The 18,139-nt window shown below is 41.7% G+C and overlaps 1 protein-coding gene across 4 annotated transcripts in view; it reads left to right on the top strand.

Moving 5' to 3' along the window:
* The window catches only part of LOC134227912 (tachykinin-like peptides receptor 86C), a 421,610-nt gene that overhangs the window by 201,221 nt on the left and 202,250 nt on the right, over positions 1-18,139 (top strand). For all 4 annotated transcript variants that reach the window (XM_062709627.1, XM_062709634.1, XM_062709621.1 and 1 more), the window contains one exon: positions 9,047-9,260. In XM_062709627.1, the coding sequence (XP_062565611.1) occupies positions 9,047-9,260 (214 nt within the window). The remainder of the gene's footprint in view (positions 1-9,046; positions 9,261-18,139) is intronic.

The following is an 18,139-nucleotide window of genomic DNA, read 5'->3' on the forward strand; positions in this document are numbered from 1 at the left end:
AGAAGATAAGAATACAGCATGGGCGAGATTGCTGCAACACCGCACGAGGGCGAACGAGGCACGATATAAACAGGCGCGGAACAGACAAAACTCGATTTTCCGGAGGAAAAAGCGCCAGCAGGAAGATCGAGGCCGTGAAGAGACGGAGCAACTGTACCGCGCTAATAACACACGAAAGTTCTATGAGAAGTTAAACCGTTCACGTAAGGGCCACGTGCCAAAGCCTTATATGTGTAAGGACATAAACGGGAACCTTCTTACGAACGAGCGTGAGGTGATCCAAAGGTGGCGGCAGCACTACGAAGAACACCGGAATGGCGATGTGGCAGACGAAGATGGCGGTATGGTGATGGACCTGGGAGAACGCGCACAGGACGTAATTCTACCGGCTCCGGATCTCCAGGAAATCCAGGAGGAGATTGGCCGGCTGAAAACCAAAAAAGCCCCTGGGGTTGACCAACTACCAGGAGAGCTATTTAAACACGGTGGTGAGGCACTAGCTAGAGCGCTGCACTGGATCATTACCAAGATTTGGGAGGAGTAAGTTTTGCCGCAGGAGTGGATGGAAGGTGTCGTGTGTCCCATCTACAAAAAGGGCGATAAGCTGGATTGTAGCAACTACCGCGCAATCACATTGTTGAATGCCGCCTACAAGATACTCTCCCAAATGTTATGCCGTCGACTAGCACCAATTGCAAGGGAGTTCGTGGGGCAGTACCAGGCGGGTTTTATGGGCGAACGCTCCACCACAGACCAGGTGTTCGCCATTCGCCAAGTACTGCAGAAATGTCGTGAATACAACGTGCCCACACATCATCTATTCATCGACTTCAAAGCCGCATATGAAACAATCGATCGGGACCAGCTATGGCAGCTAATGCACGAACACGGATTTCCGGATAAACGGTTGATCAAAGCGACGATGGATCGGGTGATGTGCGTAGTTCGAGTTTCAGAGTCATTCTCGAGTCCCTTCGAAATCCGCAAAGGGTTACGGCAAGGTGATGGTCTTTCGTGTCTGCTATTTAACATCGCTTTGGAAGGGGTAATAGGAAGAGCAGGGATTAACGCGAGTGGTACGATTTTTAATAAGGCCGTCCAGCTATTTGGCTTCGCCGACGACATAGATATTATGGCACGTAACTTTGAGAAGATGGAGGAAGCCCACATCAGACTGAAGAGGGAAGCTAAGTGGATCGGACTAGTCATCAACTCGTTGAAGACGAAGTACATGATAGGAAGGGGTTCAAGAGAAGACAATGTGAGCCACCCACCTCGGGTCTGCATGGGTGGTGACGAAATCGAGGTGGTAGAAGAATTTGTGTACTTGGGCTCACTGGTGACTGCCGAAAATGATACCAGCAGAGAAATTCGGAGACGCATAGTGGCAGGAAATCGTATGTACTTTGGACTCCGCAAGACGCTCCGATCGAATAGTATTCGCCGCCGTATCAAACTGACAATCTACAAAACGCTCATTAGACCGGTAGTCCTCTACGGACACGAGACCTGGACGATGCTCGTGGAGGACCAACGCGCACTTGGAGTTTTTGAAAGGAAAGTGCTGCGTACCATCTATGGTGGGGTGCAGATGACAGACGGTACGTGGAGGAGGCGAATGAACCACGATTTGCATGAGCTGCTGGGAGAACCATCCATCGTTCACACCGCGAAAATCGGATGACTGCGGTGGGCCCGGTGGGACAGTAACCCGGTGAAAATGGTTCTCGACAACGATCCGACGGGCACAAACAGGCGAGGTGCGCAGCGGGCAAGGTGGATCGATCAGGTGGAAGGTGACTTGCGGACCCTCCGTAGACTGCGTGGTTGGCGACGTGTAGCCATGGACCGAGCCGAATGGAGAAGACTCTTATATACCGCACAGGCCACTTCGGCCTTAGTCTGAATAAATAAGATAATAACATACTTACAGAATTGAAATTCGCTCTATATAAAACTTTAGTTCATCCAATAGTCATTTTGTGTACCCCGGATTTATGAGACATTGTATCAAGAGGAAAATATTATGAATCCTATAAAATATGGCAGACTGACAATGGCTATCTACTACAAATGTTGAAAGAAAAAGATGCAAATACAACATTGAGCAGAGAACTGGATAAAGGCTGGAAATAGATGATAATTGCTGAAAAAAGATTCCCACACGCAACATCTTCCAAAAAGCACCTTGTTTCTATTCAGTTTCATTAAAGGCATTGGAAAAACATCAAAGCACGAAAAAGTTGCGTCAAGATGTCAAAAACATTCAAATTGTGAACAATGTTTCATTAACATTGCAATGCAGCACGCGTTCAGCATTTGGAAACAATAAACCAAAGAATACTGCACTGCATGTTGAAAACACGAAACAAAATCATCAAGTTACATATTTTTTTACCATGTCACTTCAATGCGTATTTCAAAATTGAATTGTTTGTTTAAATTAAGTTACAGATAAGTTGAGTGTATCTTCATGTTTGATTTAGCATCGTTCAACGTTTTGACAACTCACAATTTATTCCGGTAATGGTGCAATTAAGTTACAGGAAACCCGAGTACAAAACTTCATAATCGTATGGTTTTTATGGTGAGTCAACATACAGTCTCTACGAAGTGTTGACTGGTGCTGTAGTAGAGAGAAGGACTATCAATCACAAGATCTATAAATAGGAGGGCCTCGTAGCGTAGTTGACTACACGTTCGCCTTACAAGCGGATGGTCATGGGTTCGATTCCCAGCCCCTCCACCACAAATCTCGTCAGTCGCCGGATCCGCAGCCAATATGGTGGCGTTTGGGGTACGCTCCTTACCGTCACGGCTGCCTGATGACGACTGACAACTTGTTCTTCTCGGAGGCATTCCTCCAACATTACCCGGATAAATGACAATCGAACAATGCAACGATCATCGGATGGACGACATAGACAAATGGACACAATGGACTCACGATGAGATGGACTAGCAACGACAACAATAATGAATAATGGAAATCTAAAAACAGATTCTGTGTGGATTATGTACAAGAGAATACCACAGTAGATCTCGGCACAGTAGCGGTTAAGAAGCACAGAGTGCCTACCAAATAAAGAAAGGAATAAAAAAAAGATCCATAAATCGAATCCAGTTTCATATTTTTATTTTATTTTTTTTTCCACTGTAATATTTTGCAATATTATTGCAATTTTACTGCATTTTACTTGAGGGTTAATTACCATGATTTATCCATTGCTGAGTTATCAATTGAATTTGTATATGGTATATTGGAGATGAAAACAATAAAAAAATACTTTTTTTTAAATTGCCGATAAAATATTTCAAAACACCCCGTGGATCATTTCTAATGACCTTGCCTAACTTTCTGTGAAAAAAAAATATCAGAGGAACATGGAACTTCGATAATAATCTTTTTTTACACCGTGTACCGTCTTGTAGCCGCCTAACCGTGGCGAACGACTCCGACGCGTGTTGTACACCGTCGAGCAGGGCTGACTTTAGTCATTCTTGTCGTATGAAGAAAACGAAAAAAATATAGTCTTCGTCATAACATTGCACGACGCGACACCTATTCGGTTTCTACGCACCGCATGCCTACCACGAAGTTAGTCGCGCAGCCAAAAGTTATGACGATTTGCGTCCTCACTTCTTCACATAATTGATTGCACGTCATTATAGACGGAGTAGTTAAAAACATAATGGCGTCTAAAATAAACAAATAGTACGAACTTTGGTAACATAAATGTTTCGATAACATTTATAATGTCTTCATAAGTTATTTCAAATTGTAACGTTCTTTGGTTATTCCATTTTTTTTATCCATAATTATAGTGTATATTTATATTATAAACTATAAAACAAGTAGATACTGTCAAAATAGTTTTATTAATTATATGAACCGTTTACATAACAACCTATGAAATATTGCCATAAAATGAAAGCTTTGGAGCAAGTTTAGTTCTAGGATTTAAGACAGATGTCTCATAAACTTAGTTGAAGTAAATAAACGTGTATAAATGGGTGAACGCTGTTTGGTATTGATAAACGGCAAAAAGGTAGTCCTTGGTTTTTAGGTTTTTGAACTTGTCTTTATGCTAAATCGGATCACTTTACGTTTCGTCGGCTGATGAACAGAAGTGATTCTCGGTGACCTTTACCTTTTTTTCATTTATTGAAGGTATGTAAAGTAATTTATGCAATGTGAAGTGAAAGTTTTTACCTCTTTTGTGCGCGAATTGGTTATTAATTTTTCTAATTAAAATTATTGTTTTCTTATACTAAAAATCTAGTTTGAGAGATACGTATCACTAGGGGTGAACACTCTGTTCTCTGAGCAGTTTAAAACTATTTATAAGGTAAATCAGTTAGAATTCATTTCTATATTATATAATTATTCTAATTTCTTATTTACGTTGGACCACAGTGTCCAACAAGACGCTTTTTTATACGATTCAAGTGCGTCGGCCATCTTGCGCTGGTGTCCGCATACGTTAATTCGATCACTCGTCCTGGCCCGCCATCCGTTGGCAGCTAAACGGAGTGCGAGGGACCGTTGGCCTTCCTGACCACCCCCTCTCCGCATCTATAGATCGGCCGTAAAGGACTTGAGCCCGGGCCGCCGCCGTTACGTTCCGGTCGGTAGGCACTACGCTCCGTGCCATTGTGCATGCCCAGAACATCGCATGCCATCCTCGCCCCCGGTTGACGAACCGCTGCACAGTGGGACCAATTTTAAAAAAGACGGTCAAAAATTTTAGAAGTGAATAAAATGGTCTAGCAGGCCGCATATTATGATATTTCATTGAATGGATGGTTCATCTTATCGGCATCACCGACCCGTAAGCTAAAGATCCACTACCGGAACGAGAGGTGGGCACAAGTCGTCGTAAGCACGCTAACACTCTTAAAGACAACGTGCTTGCACCAAACGGTGCCTCAACAATTATCAATGGCTGGCGCCACCAGTGTAGAGTTCTATTTCTATGAGCACTTTCACAGGTATTAACTGCTACCTTTAGTTACCAATTTCTGCCACCTCACTGCAGTGCTAACGGAAAAATGTATTCCATTATTAGAAATTTGGAGAATGGATTTTGTTTCGTCCCTACACAAAGTAAAGCTGTAGAGGCGCAAATCGTTTCTTGATATTACGGTTCCTGTAAAAAACTCATGATCTTTTTACAGAGTAAGTATGGAAAATTAGACGTAATATTGGGGCAAATGAGAAGTAGAAGGAGAAGAGAAAACATACTGTGCGTTGCTTTTTATCAAAATTGATTGGCAAGACCGAAACGACCACTGTCAGTAAAACCGAAATAACTGAGCGGGCGGAGGGTGGCGGAACCTTATTTCTGCAGGATTGGATTCCTGACAAAAAAATGAAACTACAGTGTGAATTTCATCGATGGGTACCGATGGGTACCTTTTTGAATCTCACAATGAATACAGCAAGAAGATAATACAATAATAATTTTATACATAATATAGACCGAGTACTTTCTGCGCAATCAAAAATAATTTACAAACGTATATGCGTGGCTTTATTAGTTTTTGGACTACACTTTGTGATGGTGCCTAATATAATAGGTTTGGGTGATGTATACGACTGTAAAGGTAAGATCCACCCGAATAAAATGACTCAAAACTATGTTTACATCATCGTCAAGTTTTCTACTAACAACCCATGACTCAAGTTATCAATTTGGATCATTTTGAAAAAATGGTTTTTGACCGTCTTTTTGAAGATTGGTCTTTCTGTGCGCTGGTAGCAACGAGAGCGTAACCCAAACCCTACGCAGGTTAGTCTACACCCATGGCCATGATTACACACACACACACACACACACACACACACACACACACAACATTGACGCATACACTTACACCTATGTTTAAAAAAAAAAATGAATGAATATAAAACTATATAAATGAATTCACAATAGATTTGTCATTAATACGACCTTCCCGACTAGGAAGGCAAAACAAGATTATAACATGATTGTAACAACATCAGTTATTTATAACAACCGTTGATATAATCGAGTTATGATAAATTATTATCACATTTTTCTTAACAAAATTATAACAGAATTAGTTATGTTTCATTGTTTTGTTAGAAAATTTAGTTATTTTAACAACATCCTGAACTATAAACTTGATAGCCTATGCCTATGATAGAAAAACTGTTGATCTCAGTAACACAATATGATATAAATTTGTTACTCTCTCCTGATTGGGTTAGCCCTGAGGTAGTTATAGTCCGCCCGGTCTGATCGTTTCTCTCTCTCTCTCGCGAGCACGTGTAGAATTTTTCACTTTTCAGTACGTCTACCTCTGCTACGTCGTTTCCGATTTGTTGAACATCCCTTTTTAGCGTTTACCGAAAAAAAAACCGTTCCCCTGAGAATTGCATTCATGCACATAAACAGTATAGTCGGGCAACATAAAACACACGACCAGTGGTCTCTCATTTCTGAGAGTGGCGCTTAAACCACTGAGTTTTCATGCAATTAATTAAGAATAGCGAAAGGAACGGTTACAAAATTCATTATTACAAAGAATTAATTAAAATCTTCGCATGGCAGCTGCCAGTTGAAGAATAATGGTATGAAGTCTTCGTTCTTCGATGTCGTCATGACGATTTGGTTGCACGACGAAAGCTAACGTCGTGCGCGTCATTGACGATGCGTCGAGTAGCAATGAAGACAATACAACTCGTCGCTACTGTGGCTTTTCTTGCTGCGACGATGACTATTGTCAGCCCTGTCGTCGAGAGTTTTGAACGCAGGCATACTGCAACGAGGTAGTGGTCGGATTCAATATTCGCTCTGCGGTAAGTGCGCACGTTCGTGATATCGGAGAAGAATTTACCGTCGATTAGAACGTGGTTGATTTGGTCTTCCGTTTCTTGATTAGGATATCTCCATGTGGCCTTGTGGAGGAAAAAAGTGCTTTTGACTTCCATTCCGCGGGAGGCTGAAAAGTTTATACATCGTTGACTGTCGTAATTCGATACCTTTTGATATACCTTTGATACCTTTGTACAGGGTGCTCGGCATTTGTGACAAACTTCTATCAATTAATTTAATTTGAATGGTTTAATAGTGATATCGTCCATTAATTTGCAAGTGTATAGGGTTACGGATCGTATTCCCGGCAGAGTCCCATCCCTGGCACAGGCTCAAAAACCAAAGATACAAACATTGTTTTGCCTCGAGAATTCACGATGGAGCTAGTTGAAACCGAACTGCAAGATGCAATCACCGGGAACACCTGCCGAGAATACTTGCCGATACCCTAAACTACTTTAAATTGCAGTAAAGGTTTTTGAAGTCAAAATGCATTTAGGCAGAATGCTATGAATCAGAACGTTATATGTTCCGGAAGCAATTAAAGTGGTCGCTAATGAGCTTCAAGATCATAGATTTGCATTTCTGGGTCAATCCATGAGAAAGATCAACTGTGTATGGTATTTATTGCCTAATGTGTCTAATGTGAATAGTTTAGCGGGTAATAATTTGCAGGATGATCCGATTGATGCCTCAGCAAATATGGAATGAATTTCAATCACCAAATCTAATTTATAATTTCAAACCGCATTGTAATGGCCTCCCTCAGGGAGGCAGCATCCTGTGGGTGATGGTCGGAAGCAGTAATCTATAGATAGGTGGTTTTGCAATAAAGGTATTTCTATTACATATAATGCCAGTCCCAGCAATTTGACCCTAGGAAAATTAGCATAATAATTAGTGGTACACTTGTATTGACATTCTGTCGCATGCAATTGACAGCGGAGCAAATATAATTGTTGGGTTGGGAAGTTTTGCCCGACGGCAGTTCAACAGCATGGATTGAAGCTTATTTTACGGAGAAAATAAATTTTTCATGGATACACTTTCAGATTGTTTAGTGTACAAGACTATTTAAATATTTTCTGGTGGTTATTGTAGAATTATGATTTGCGGAAAGGAAAATTAAAAATTTGATTGTATGTTCGAGAGAGGCAAAAATAGGGGTTATATGAATGGAAAACATATTTGAATGAAATGAGGATAAAAGAAATTATTGCACCTATGGAAAAATGTTTTTATTTTATTTTTTATTAAAACATTCCACTTTTTTTTAAATATATGCGCTATTCAGCTGTAATTTGGTAAAAACATAGCTTGGAGACATAAAAGCTTTGAAAGGATTACAGTGGAAGTTTCTCCACATGCTCAGTTGGGATCCCATTCAAAAACTGAAAACCATATATTTAATTACCCCTTATGGCTTATACTTATCTTTGTAGGGGAGAATGGTGTAAAATGTGCATAAAATGGAAAATGATTCCAACACTTTAGAAAGAAAGTCCATTTGTTCAGAGCCCCGTATTTCCGTCCGCAATGTTCATTACTCGGACTTTTAGAACTGACTATCTTGGTTTCTAGTACGTGGTTAGTATCTGGAAGTTATAAGTGATGTACTAAAAAATCAATCCATTCGGTTGAATGACCGAGTTATAAAAGTTGCGGACTGCCAAAATAGTCCTGCGTTCTATGTACCGATACTTGAATAACCAGACTGTTACGGTTATACAAAATGATGAATAGAATAAGAAGCGTTTTTTTTTTCAAATAACATAACCGTTTTAATCTCTGCATCGTCGTTTATTTATTATTTGTGTTTCCCCATATAAATTATAAATCTTATTCAAATCAATAAGTTTTTGTATTTTAAAAAACGACCTGGGATATAATACAACTACATAAATGAGAAATAACTGGCTTTAGTCATTTTGTTGAAATATTTAAAAAAAACGGCTCGATTTGCGTACAACTAAACAAGTATAATTATTATCATTTGATGATATTTTTTTAAACTGATTGTGTTGAAGTTCTAACCGCGGGTGCCATTTAGACCATTATGCTCCACATCTCATCTATTCCAACGAGCGCTAGCACTGGATACAGTCAGTTAAATCCTCCCCGCATCGTTCAGCAACGTTTGGCTCTGACGCAGACGAATAAAAGTTTTCCCTTCACTTTTCTCTTCCATTTCGGTTCTGCAACAGCCCACCGCCGGATGCGCACCGTGACCAACTACTTTCTGCTGAACCTAAGTGTGGCCGATCTGCTGATGTCGTCGCTCAACTGTTCGTTCAACTTCATCTTCATGCTCAACTCAGATTGGCCGTTCGGGGCGGTCTACTGCACCATCAACAACTTTATCGCCAACATGTCGGTGGCGTCCTCCGTATTCACACTAGTTGCCATCTCACTGGATCGGTAAGTTATTTGTTAGTTTTTCAATCATTTACGCAGCCGATGTTCTCTTCTATTCGCATTGCTTATAATTTACTAACTTTAGAACTAATTCCAGTTCAAAAAAGTTTCGTAAATCGTTTTTTAAAAACTGTAAAATATAAATTTTCGGGCAAACAAGTGGGAAGATTAAGTGGCATAGCGAAAAAATAATTTCAGCATGGCTGAAACAGGGAAAAATCGAATATTTTAGAAAACATGCTACTTCATCACTTTTTGGTTTGTGGGATTTTCATTGCCATTAGAAGCACATTGTTCGATCCAAGGGATGTGATGAGATAGCTAGGTAGTATCTAAAATATCGAGTGAATTAAGACCCTCGCTTCTGTCCGTGTCGGTAGGAATTACAAACACATTCCTCGATAGCTAAAGTGTTGAAGCGTTTTATTGTCGAGTGAAATATTGACGATGATCACAATACGAAGACAACTGCCGTGAGATATTTTCCTAATTCTATAAGCCATTTTTCAACTTGTCACTCGTTTCCAAGCCCCTCAGCGGAAGGCAGATGCCGCTATTCCACAACCAGCCAGCCACGGAAACCAACCTCAGAACGGATTGTTTTTGTTTCGTGAAGAATGAAAAACGGAAAAGGATGTCCGAGGGAAACGGGCGAACATAATTCTGATGAAATCTTCCGTTCGAATTCGGTGCTCAAGTGCCCCGCTCTGATAAGCATCTTTGAAGGATTGGTTTGCTGGCGGTGTGTGCCTTATGCTAATGTAAATTTTAGGCTTCGTAAAACAGATATGGAAATGTTTGCCGGATTTGTGTGCCCTTGTTTTCGACTCAGAACGAGAAGAGTGATCGTTTGGGGTGGGCGGTATTAATGGGCTGAAGAGCACGTGAACAATGAAAAACACGTAGGGACTAAAGTTTGAAGGATTTAATCTGACTTGATTTCCCATCTGTGCCTGTGGTTGAATCCCATACAAGAGTAAGCAAGGCACAAGGTGAAATATGCTAATAGAAACCGACACTTGAAGAAATGCTTGATTGTTGTGGATCTTAAGCAATCACCTCCCAAGGAATACAAAAGGGTTCCACAGTTCATTGAAGTAATTACTCCGTAGCACCATGTTTGGAATCGCTTTCCAGCGACAAAGCTCATTTCGTTTCTAATTTCATTCCATGCAACAATCTAGGAATGATCTTAAAAATACTAATAATAGAAGGGGGCTAGCCAAGCAAAGGCTTCATCGTCTTAGTTGTAACGATTTTCATTTCCATTTCTTCATTTAGCTGTCTGATACCTACCATCTTGAAATTGTGGAAAATCTCAATCATATTGATAATATTACTTAAAAACAAAGTGATGATATTTTGTTGCCGAGAAACTCATTAGGCAAAACGCCTTTTAGCTGGCAGCTCTCAGACAACAAAACACCACGCGTTGGTTAATCAGCATTCTGGAACGAATAGTTCGCGGAGGCGCGTAGTACATTGTAGGTTAGTCACACGAGGGCATTTTCCCTCGCAAAATTGTTACAGCCTATTCAGATTACATGATTTTTTTTCGTAATATCATCTCTATATAATAAAAATGAGTTCAGATTTCGTTTCTGACGATTTAACTCGCGAACGGGTTGACCGATTTGCAAGATTTTTACCCAATCGATTCGATTTGTGATCAGCAAGGTTTGTATATACAAAAAGTTGCTGAATTTAACGGGGAAATATAAAAAAATAATAGAATATAATGTTCGGCCAGCTGTTGAGGATAACAAAATAAATGCACGGAAATTGATCTAGAGTGCGTTGCTAATGCCAATCAAAATCCTCCCGGTGATCACCTGTCCAGTGCAGTACTTCAAAAGGTCGTGATCGTCATACGACGAGCAAAGCGCCTTTTTCTTTCTTAGGCGACCAAATTTCTTTGTGGATCGAAGTATGCCGCGATAGATGGTTGACGTGTTTTATTTTCACGAAAAAAAATAGTTCCGTCATAATAAAAGAGTTTTCAATGAAAATGAAGAATAAATTTGATTTCAATTCGTGGTTATGAAAGTTTCGACCTGTATCGTCATAATAATTTGAAAAACCGGGATTGGATTGAGGTTAAACGCTGATTTATGTATATCATAAAAGTGGAAGTGAAAAAAGAATGTGCCGGTAGTATCAGGAAGTGTGAACTAAAAATTCTTTCTGACGTTTCATTGCATGAATACGGCTTAGGAATGGAAGTGCAGTTTAACGGACAACATCACAGGAATTTAAGATACGTACCTAGTTCTCATATATGGAAGTAATTTAGTTATTTAAACTTGACATGATCTCTTCAACCAACTTCTACTGCTTCAATCGAATGCAGTATGTGTTGTTAGACGCAAAATATCTGTTTTGAGATCTTGCGTTGCCAACAAGTTCAGAAAATGAAATTTAAAATGCCTACACAATGCAACATCTGAAGGAATTCACATTTTTATGTGTTTTTCACGTGCTTCTTATGTGCTCTTTATGTGCTATTCACATGGTTACGTCTAATCTTTTTTATTTTTTATTTATTTTTTGTTATTGGTTATAAGACATGGGTCAAAATATAAGTATCAACGTGTGTTCATGCGGGACATGAAATAAAAAAGTTGTAAAAAGTGTAAAGGGGTCGTTCAACAATGATGTCACAGGTTTTAGGGGGGGGTCTAAGATTTTGTGACAGCGCATAAACTAGGTATACCAAAAAGCGTGACAGAGGGGGGAGGGGGGGTCTAGAAATCTCAAAAAGTAATGGACGTCATACTTGAATCATCCCAAAATTGTTAGAAAAGTATAATTTTAAATTCCCCTCTCTTACTAACTGAAAAATTAAATGATATTGATTGTATATATCATAAAGAACCATGGCTCCGTAAAGTGTTATACACGCCTGAGCCTACCAAATAAACGAACTTGGAAAAAAAAATAATTTTAAATAACATTTGTAACTAAAGTGTCGTTAGTAAAAGAGTCAGACTCAATTCGGAGACCATCGATTGAAACAGATTACGAATATAAAGAACAAATCCGGTGCAATCTGGCATTCGACCCATTTTTTTTTGAGAAAATTGAAAAACTTCTTTTTGCAAATAAACTTGCTAATAATGCATTGAAAATTTGCAGTTCTTTCTTTATTTATGTGATAATAACCATGATTATTACAAGCTTTAGATGAAACTTCATATGGAGTAGTCATCCGAGAATTATATTATACTGTTTACTTTTCTGGACCTGTAATTTACTATTCAACTTCATAACCTACCATTCTACTACTAACCATAAGTTCTGTTATCGACTTTATTATCGAAAAACATTTATTCCATGTGATATCTGTGGAAAAGGTGAAAACTGCTCCTGTTGTTTAAAATGTATAAATGTGTTTAAAATAAATAAAATAAAATAAATAATCGAGGAAATAATTTGTGACACGAAGCTATTGTAAGTAAATATGGTATAATTATTAGGTGTTGTTTTTTTTGTTTTCTTGTTTTTTTGTTTTTTTTGGTTTTTCATCGCTTTTGTTTCTTTTTTTTTCGTTCCAGAGAGTGAGTAATGGCGCTTAAACCAAGGCCTATATGTATACTGATGTACATATGTATTCGTCATGTTTTCATAGTAATCTATCTGAATTTATGCGAATAATTTTGCCCATCAGTGTATAAGCCAGGGCACTATACTAAAAATTGTGTCCCATCCCAAGACGTCGAGGACCCATGGAGTGTACTTCAATACTCTTAGCAAGTTATTATTATTATTATTTCAGACTAAGGCCGAAGTGACCTGTGCGGTATGTAAGAGTCTTCTCCATTCGGCTCGGTCCATGGCAACACGTCGCCAGCCACGCAGTCTACGGAGGGTCCGCAAGTCATCTTCCACCTCGCCTTCTTGTGCCCGTCGGATCGTTCTCGAGAACCATTTTCACCGGGTTATTATCCGACATTCTGGCTACGTGCCCGGCCCACCGCAGTCGTCCGATTTTCGCGGTGTGAACGATGGATGGTTCTCCCAACAGCTGATGCAACTCGTGGTTCATTCGCCTCCTCCATGTACCGTCCGCCATCTGCACCCCACCATAAATGGTACGCAGCACTTTCCTTTCGAAAACTCCGAGTGCGCGTTGGTCCTCCACGAGCATCGTCCAGGTCTCGTGTCCGTAGAGGACTACCGGTCTAATGAGCGTTTTGTAGATGGTCAGTTTGGTACGGCGGCGAACTCTATTCGATCGAAGCGTCTTGCGGAGTCCAAAGTATGCACGATTTCCAGCCACTATACGCCTCCGAATTTCTCTGCTGGTATCATTTTCGGCAGTCACCAGTGAGCCCAAGTACACAAATTCTTCTACCACCTCGATTTCATCACCACCGATGCCAACTCGCGGTAGGTGGCTCACATTGTCTTCTCTTGAACCTCTTCCTATCATGTACTTCGTCTTCGACGTGTTGATGACTAGTCCGATCCGGTTGGCTTCCCTCTTCAGTCTGATGTAGGCTTCCTCCATCTTCTCAAAGTTACGTGCCATAATATCTATGTCGTCGGCGAAGCCAAATAGCTGGACGGACTTATTGAAAATTGTGCCACTCGTGTTAATCTCTGCTCTTCGTATTACCCCTTCCAAAGCGATGTTGAATAGCAGACACGAAAGACCATCACCTTGCCGTAACCCTCTGCGGGTTTCGAAGGGGCTCGAGAATGCCCCTGAAACTCGAACTACGCACATCACCCGATCCATCGTCGCTTTGATCAACCGTGTCAGTTTATCCGGAAATCCGTTTTCGTGCATTAGCTGCCATAGCTGGTCCCGATCGATTGTATCATATGCGGCTTTGAAGTCGATGAATAGATGATGTGTGGGCACGTTGTATTCGCGGCACTTCTGCAGTACTTGGCGAATGGCGAACACCTGGTCCGTGGTGGAGCGTTCGCCCATAAAACCCGCCTGGTACTGCCCCACGAACTCCCTTGCAATTGGTGCTAGTCGACGGCATAAAATTTGGGAGAGTACCTTGTAGGCGGCGTTCAGCAATGTGATTGCGCGGTAGTTGCTACAATCCAGCTTATCGCCTTTTTGTAGATGGGACACACGACACCTTCCATCCACTCCTGCGGCAAAACTTCCTCCTCCCAAATCTTGGTAATGACCCAGTGCAGCGCTCTAGCCAGTGCCTCACCACCGTGTTTATATAGCTCTCCTGGTAGTTGGTCAACCCCAGGGGCTTTGTTGTTCTTCAGCCGGCCAATCTCCTCCTGGATTTCCTGGAGATCCGGGGCCGGTAGAATTATGTCCTGCGCGCGTTCCCCTAGGTCCATCACCATACCGCCATCTTCGTCTGCCACATCGCCATTCAGGTGCTCTTCGTAGTGCTGCTGCCACCTTTGGATCACCTCACGCTCGTTCGTAAGAAGGTTCCCGTTTATGTCCTTGCACATATCAGGCTGTGGCACGTGGCCCTTACGTGAACGGTTTAACTTCTCATATAACTTTCGTGTGTTATTAGTGCGGTACAGTTGCTCCGTCTCTTCACGGTCTCGATCTTCCTGTTGACGCTTTTTCCTTCGGAAAATCGAGTTTTGTCTGTTCCGCGCCTGTTTATATCGTGCCTCATTCGCCCTCGTGCGTTGTTGCAGCAATCTCGCCCATGCTGCATTCTTCTCTTCTACTAACTGCTCACATTCGCCGTCATACCAGTCGTTTCTCTGATCCGGGGCACCGTGCCAAGTGCAGCGGTTGCGGTGCTACCAATGGCGGATCGAATATCTCTCCAGCCATCTTCAAGAGACGCTGCGCTTAGCTGCTCTTCCGTTGGGAGTGCCACTTCCAGCTGCTGCGCGTATTCTTGGGCTAGCCTACCGTCTTGTAGCCGCCCAATATTAAGCCGCGGCGTCCGACTTCGACGCGTGTTGTACACCGTCGAGAGTTTTGAGCGCAGGCAAACTGCAACGAGGTAGTGATCGGATTCAATATTCGCACTGCGGTAAGTGCGGACGTTCGTGATGTCGGAGAAGAATTTACCGTCGATTAGAACGTGGTCGATTTGGTTTTCCGTTTCTTGGTTAGGTGATCTCCATGTGGCCTTGTGGATATTTTTGCGGGGAAAGAAGGTGCTTCGGACTACCATTCCGCGGGAGGCTGCGAAGTTTATGCATCGTTGGCCGTTGTCATTCGATACGGTGTGCAGACTATCCGGTCCGATGACCGGTCTATACATTTCCTCCCTTCCTACCTGCGCGTTCATGTCACCGATGACGATTTTGACGTCCCGCAGTGGGCATCCATCGTATGTCTGCTCCAGCTGTGCGTAGAACGCTTCTTTCTCGTCGTCGGGTCTCCCTTCGTGTGGGCAGTGCACGTTGATGATGCTATAGTTGAAGAAACGGCCTTTAATCCTCAACTTGCACATCCTTGCGTTGATTGGCTGCCACCCAATCACGCGTTGGCGCATCTTTCCCAGCACTATGAAGCCGGTTCCCAGCTCGTTGGTGGTGCCACAGCTTTGGTAGAAGGTAGCCGCCCGATGCCCGCTTTTCCACACTTTCTGTCCTGTCCAGCAAATCTCCTGCAGCGGCACGACGTCGAAGTTGCGGGGATGTAATTCATCGTAGATCGATTCTGTATTCGTCGCCTAGGTCTTTGCCGATTATATCGAGTCGCATTATCTCTTATATTGTTCGTAATTATTGGTTTTCCAGGCGGCTTATTGGGCCTGCGCAAACCTCCTGTCTCGCCGGAGGGCCGTCGTGTCAGGGCTGTTTAGCGTCCCACCTAACACCAGGACTTGGGCTTGTGCGCTTTGAGCGGCACACGGTCGCTTTGGCGGAGCCTACTTGCGGATACATGCAGCTTTTTATAGAGGTTTAACAGGGCCCACTGTCAAACCCCACCACATCCTAGGCAGGCGCCACAACTCGCAGATGGCCTGGGGAGGGATCGTCAAGCCCTTGGAAATAGTCCCTGCTGCCCCCCACTCTTAGCAAGTTACTCCCAACGATTCGTCAATCATCTTTCCCCCTGAATGTGAAACGGTTGGTACGGCTGTCCTCGTTTCTTCCTTTCGTAGATTCAAAACTTCTCGTTGATCATGTTATTTATTACTAAATAATCTGATTGACGGGGAGTTCTGGAATTTCTCCCAAATTCAAGCCTGCACGGTGGGCCTGGCCGTTTTAATACTTGCGTCATATTTATTATATGCTGCAAATATTAATGCAGACAAGAAAATGCTCGGGGATACAACCGACATTTCCAGGATGCTTTTCAATACTGGCTGTGCATGTGCTAAGACAAGAATGTTCTGTTTGAATACCAACGGAAGTTCTTTCAGAGAGACTTTCACCCAACTAGATCACAATATATATTTATTCTGGCCTTTGCTTGCCTTCTATTTGACTTTCTTCAAATCTTCCTTCTCATAGCCTATTTCAAATATATCTCTTTTGTCAAATATCTTCCTCGCTTTCTATTTTGTTAGTAGAAAATGCATTTTAGACATAGCTAATTCTTTGAAGACTGGTAGAAATGCTAGTACCTATTAGATTGGTAAGAAAATAAATCAGAGTGCGTTTTTATATGATATGCAAATTGTTCGCGAGAATCAGAAACTTTTGGTCTGCTTGTGCGGTCGATATGTGAATAGATTTTATTAATCTCAATGCTGTACTTGGAAACATGCCTCAGAGACGTTTATTTAGGAGTATCAAATGTTCTATCGGAATTGAGTGAAAAAAGTAGATCATGTTTGTTTGTTGCTTGAAAGACAAATGTTCAGCATTCAGAGGCCACGTACAGTCGCGATTTATTTAGTAGGCAGAACGATCGGCCGGTCATGACATAATTTGTTCTGCTTTGTGCGGTTAGCAGAACGATCGCCTGATCATCGAAATGTTGTTCTGCTTTGTGCGGGTGAATAAATTAATTAGAAAGTGAAGATGCAGTTCGCGTCAGTAAGCAGAACGATCGGCCGGTCATCGAAAATATTGTTCTGCTTTGTGCGGTTAGCAGAGGGATCGGCTGGTCATCGTCAATTTTGTTCTGCTTAGTGCGATCGGTAATTAAAATAATTCTCGGGTACTTATTCAAAAGGACGTATATGATTTTGTAAACAAAGATTCAAACGTCGATTTGTCCGATCTGAGAGCCCTCCAACGCAAACCATCACCATAGACAGATAGGGGGAGGCTTCGGCTACCTGTTGGTGGTGTTGGTTTGCGTGGGAGTGCCATCAGATTGGACAAATCGACGTTTGAATCTTTGTTTACAAAATCACATACGTCCTTTTGAATAAGTACCCGAGAATTAGTGTTCGTTCGATTATGTTTTGAATTGATCAAACTACACGCTATACACGGCATACCGTTTACCAAAATGAACCCTGCCACAATACCTACCCCATATATCCAACATCCCAGTGATTTCTCGTGGAAGTGCAGATGACTCGTCGGCTTCTATCAAAGCGAGTATCATGCCAACATTTTCCTACCCATTCCTTAATTGACCTGCATTCGGACACGGCCGGCGCTGGTATTGCTTATTTTTGGGTCACCAGTTCTTACACATTGAAGATGATGTTAGTCCCAAACTTCATCTGTTGGTTCTATGGTAATTACAGCTGACCTGGCAATAACGGAGTAGCAACCGTGGGCGGTCAATCATGCTCATGCTTATGCTCATGCTCAGGCGACCAAATTTCTTTGATTAATTTCGCATGAAAGGCAGTTATGAAAGTATGTTGCGCTTTATTTTAAAATTAAAATTTTTAAATCTTCTATATAATAAAAATGAGTTGAGATTTCCTTCCTGACGATTTAACTCGCGAACGGGTTGACCGATTTGCAAGATTTTTTCCCTAATCGATTCGTTTTGAGATTCGCAAGGT

This window comes from Armigeres subalbatus, chromosome 1, assembly GCF_024139115.2.
Source record: "Armigeres subalbatus isolate Guangzhou_Male chromosome 1, GZ_Asu_2, whole genome shotgun sequence".
Lineage (NCBI taxonomy): Eukaryota > Metazoa > Arthropoda > Insecta > Diptera > Culicidae > Armigeres > Armigeres subalbatus.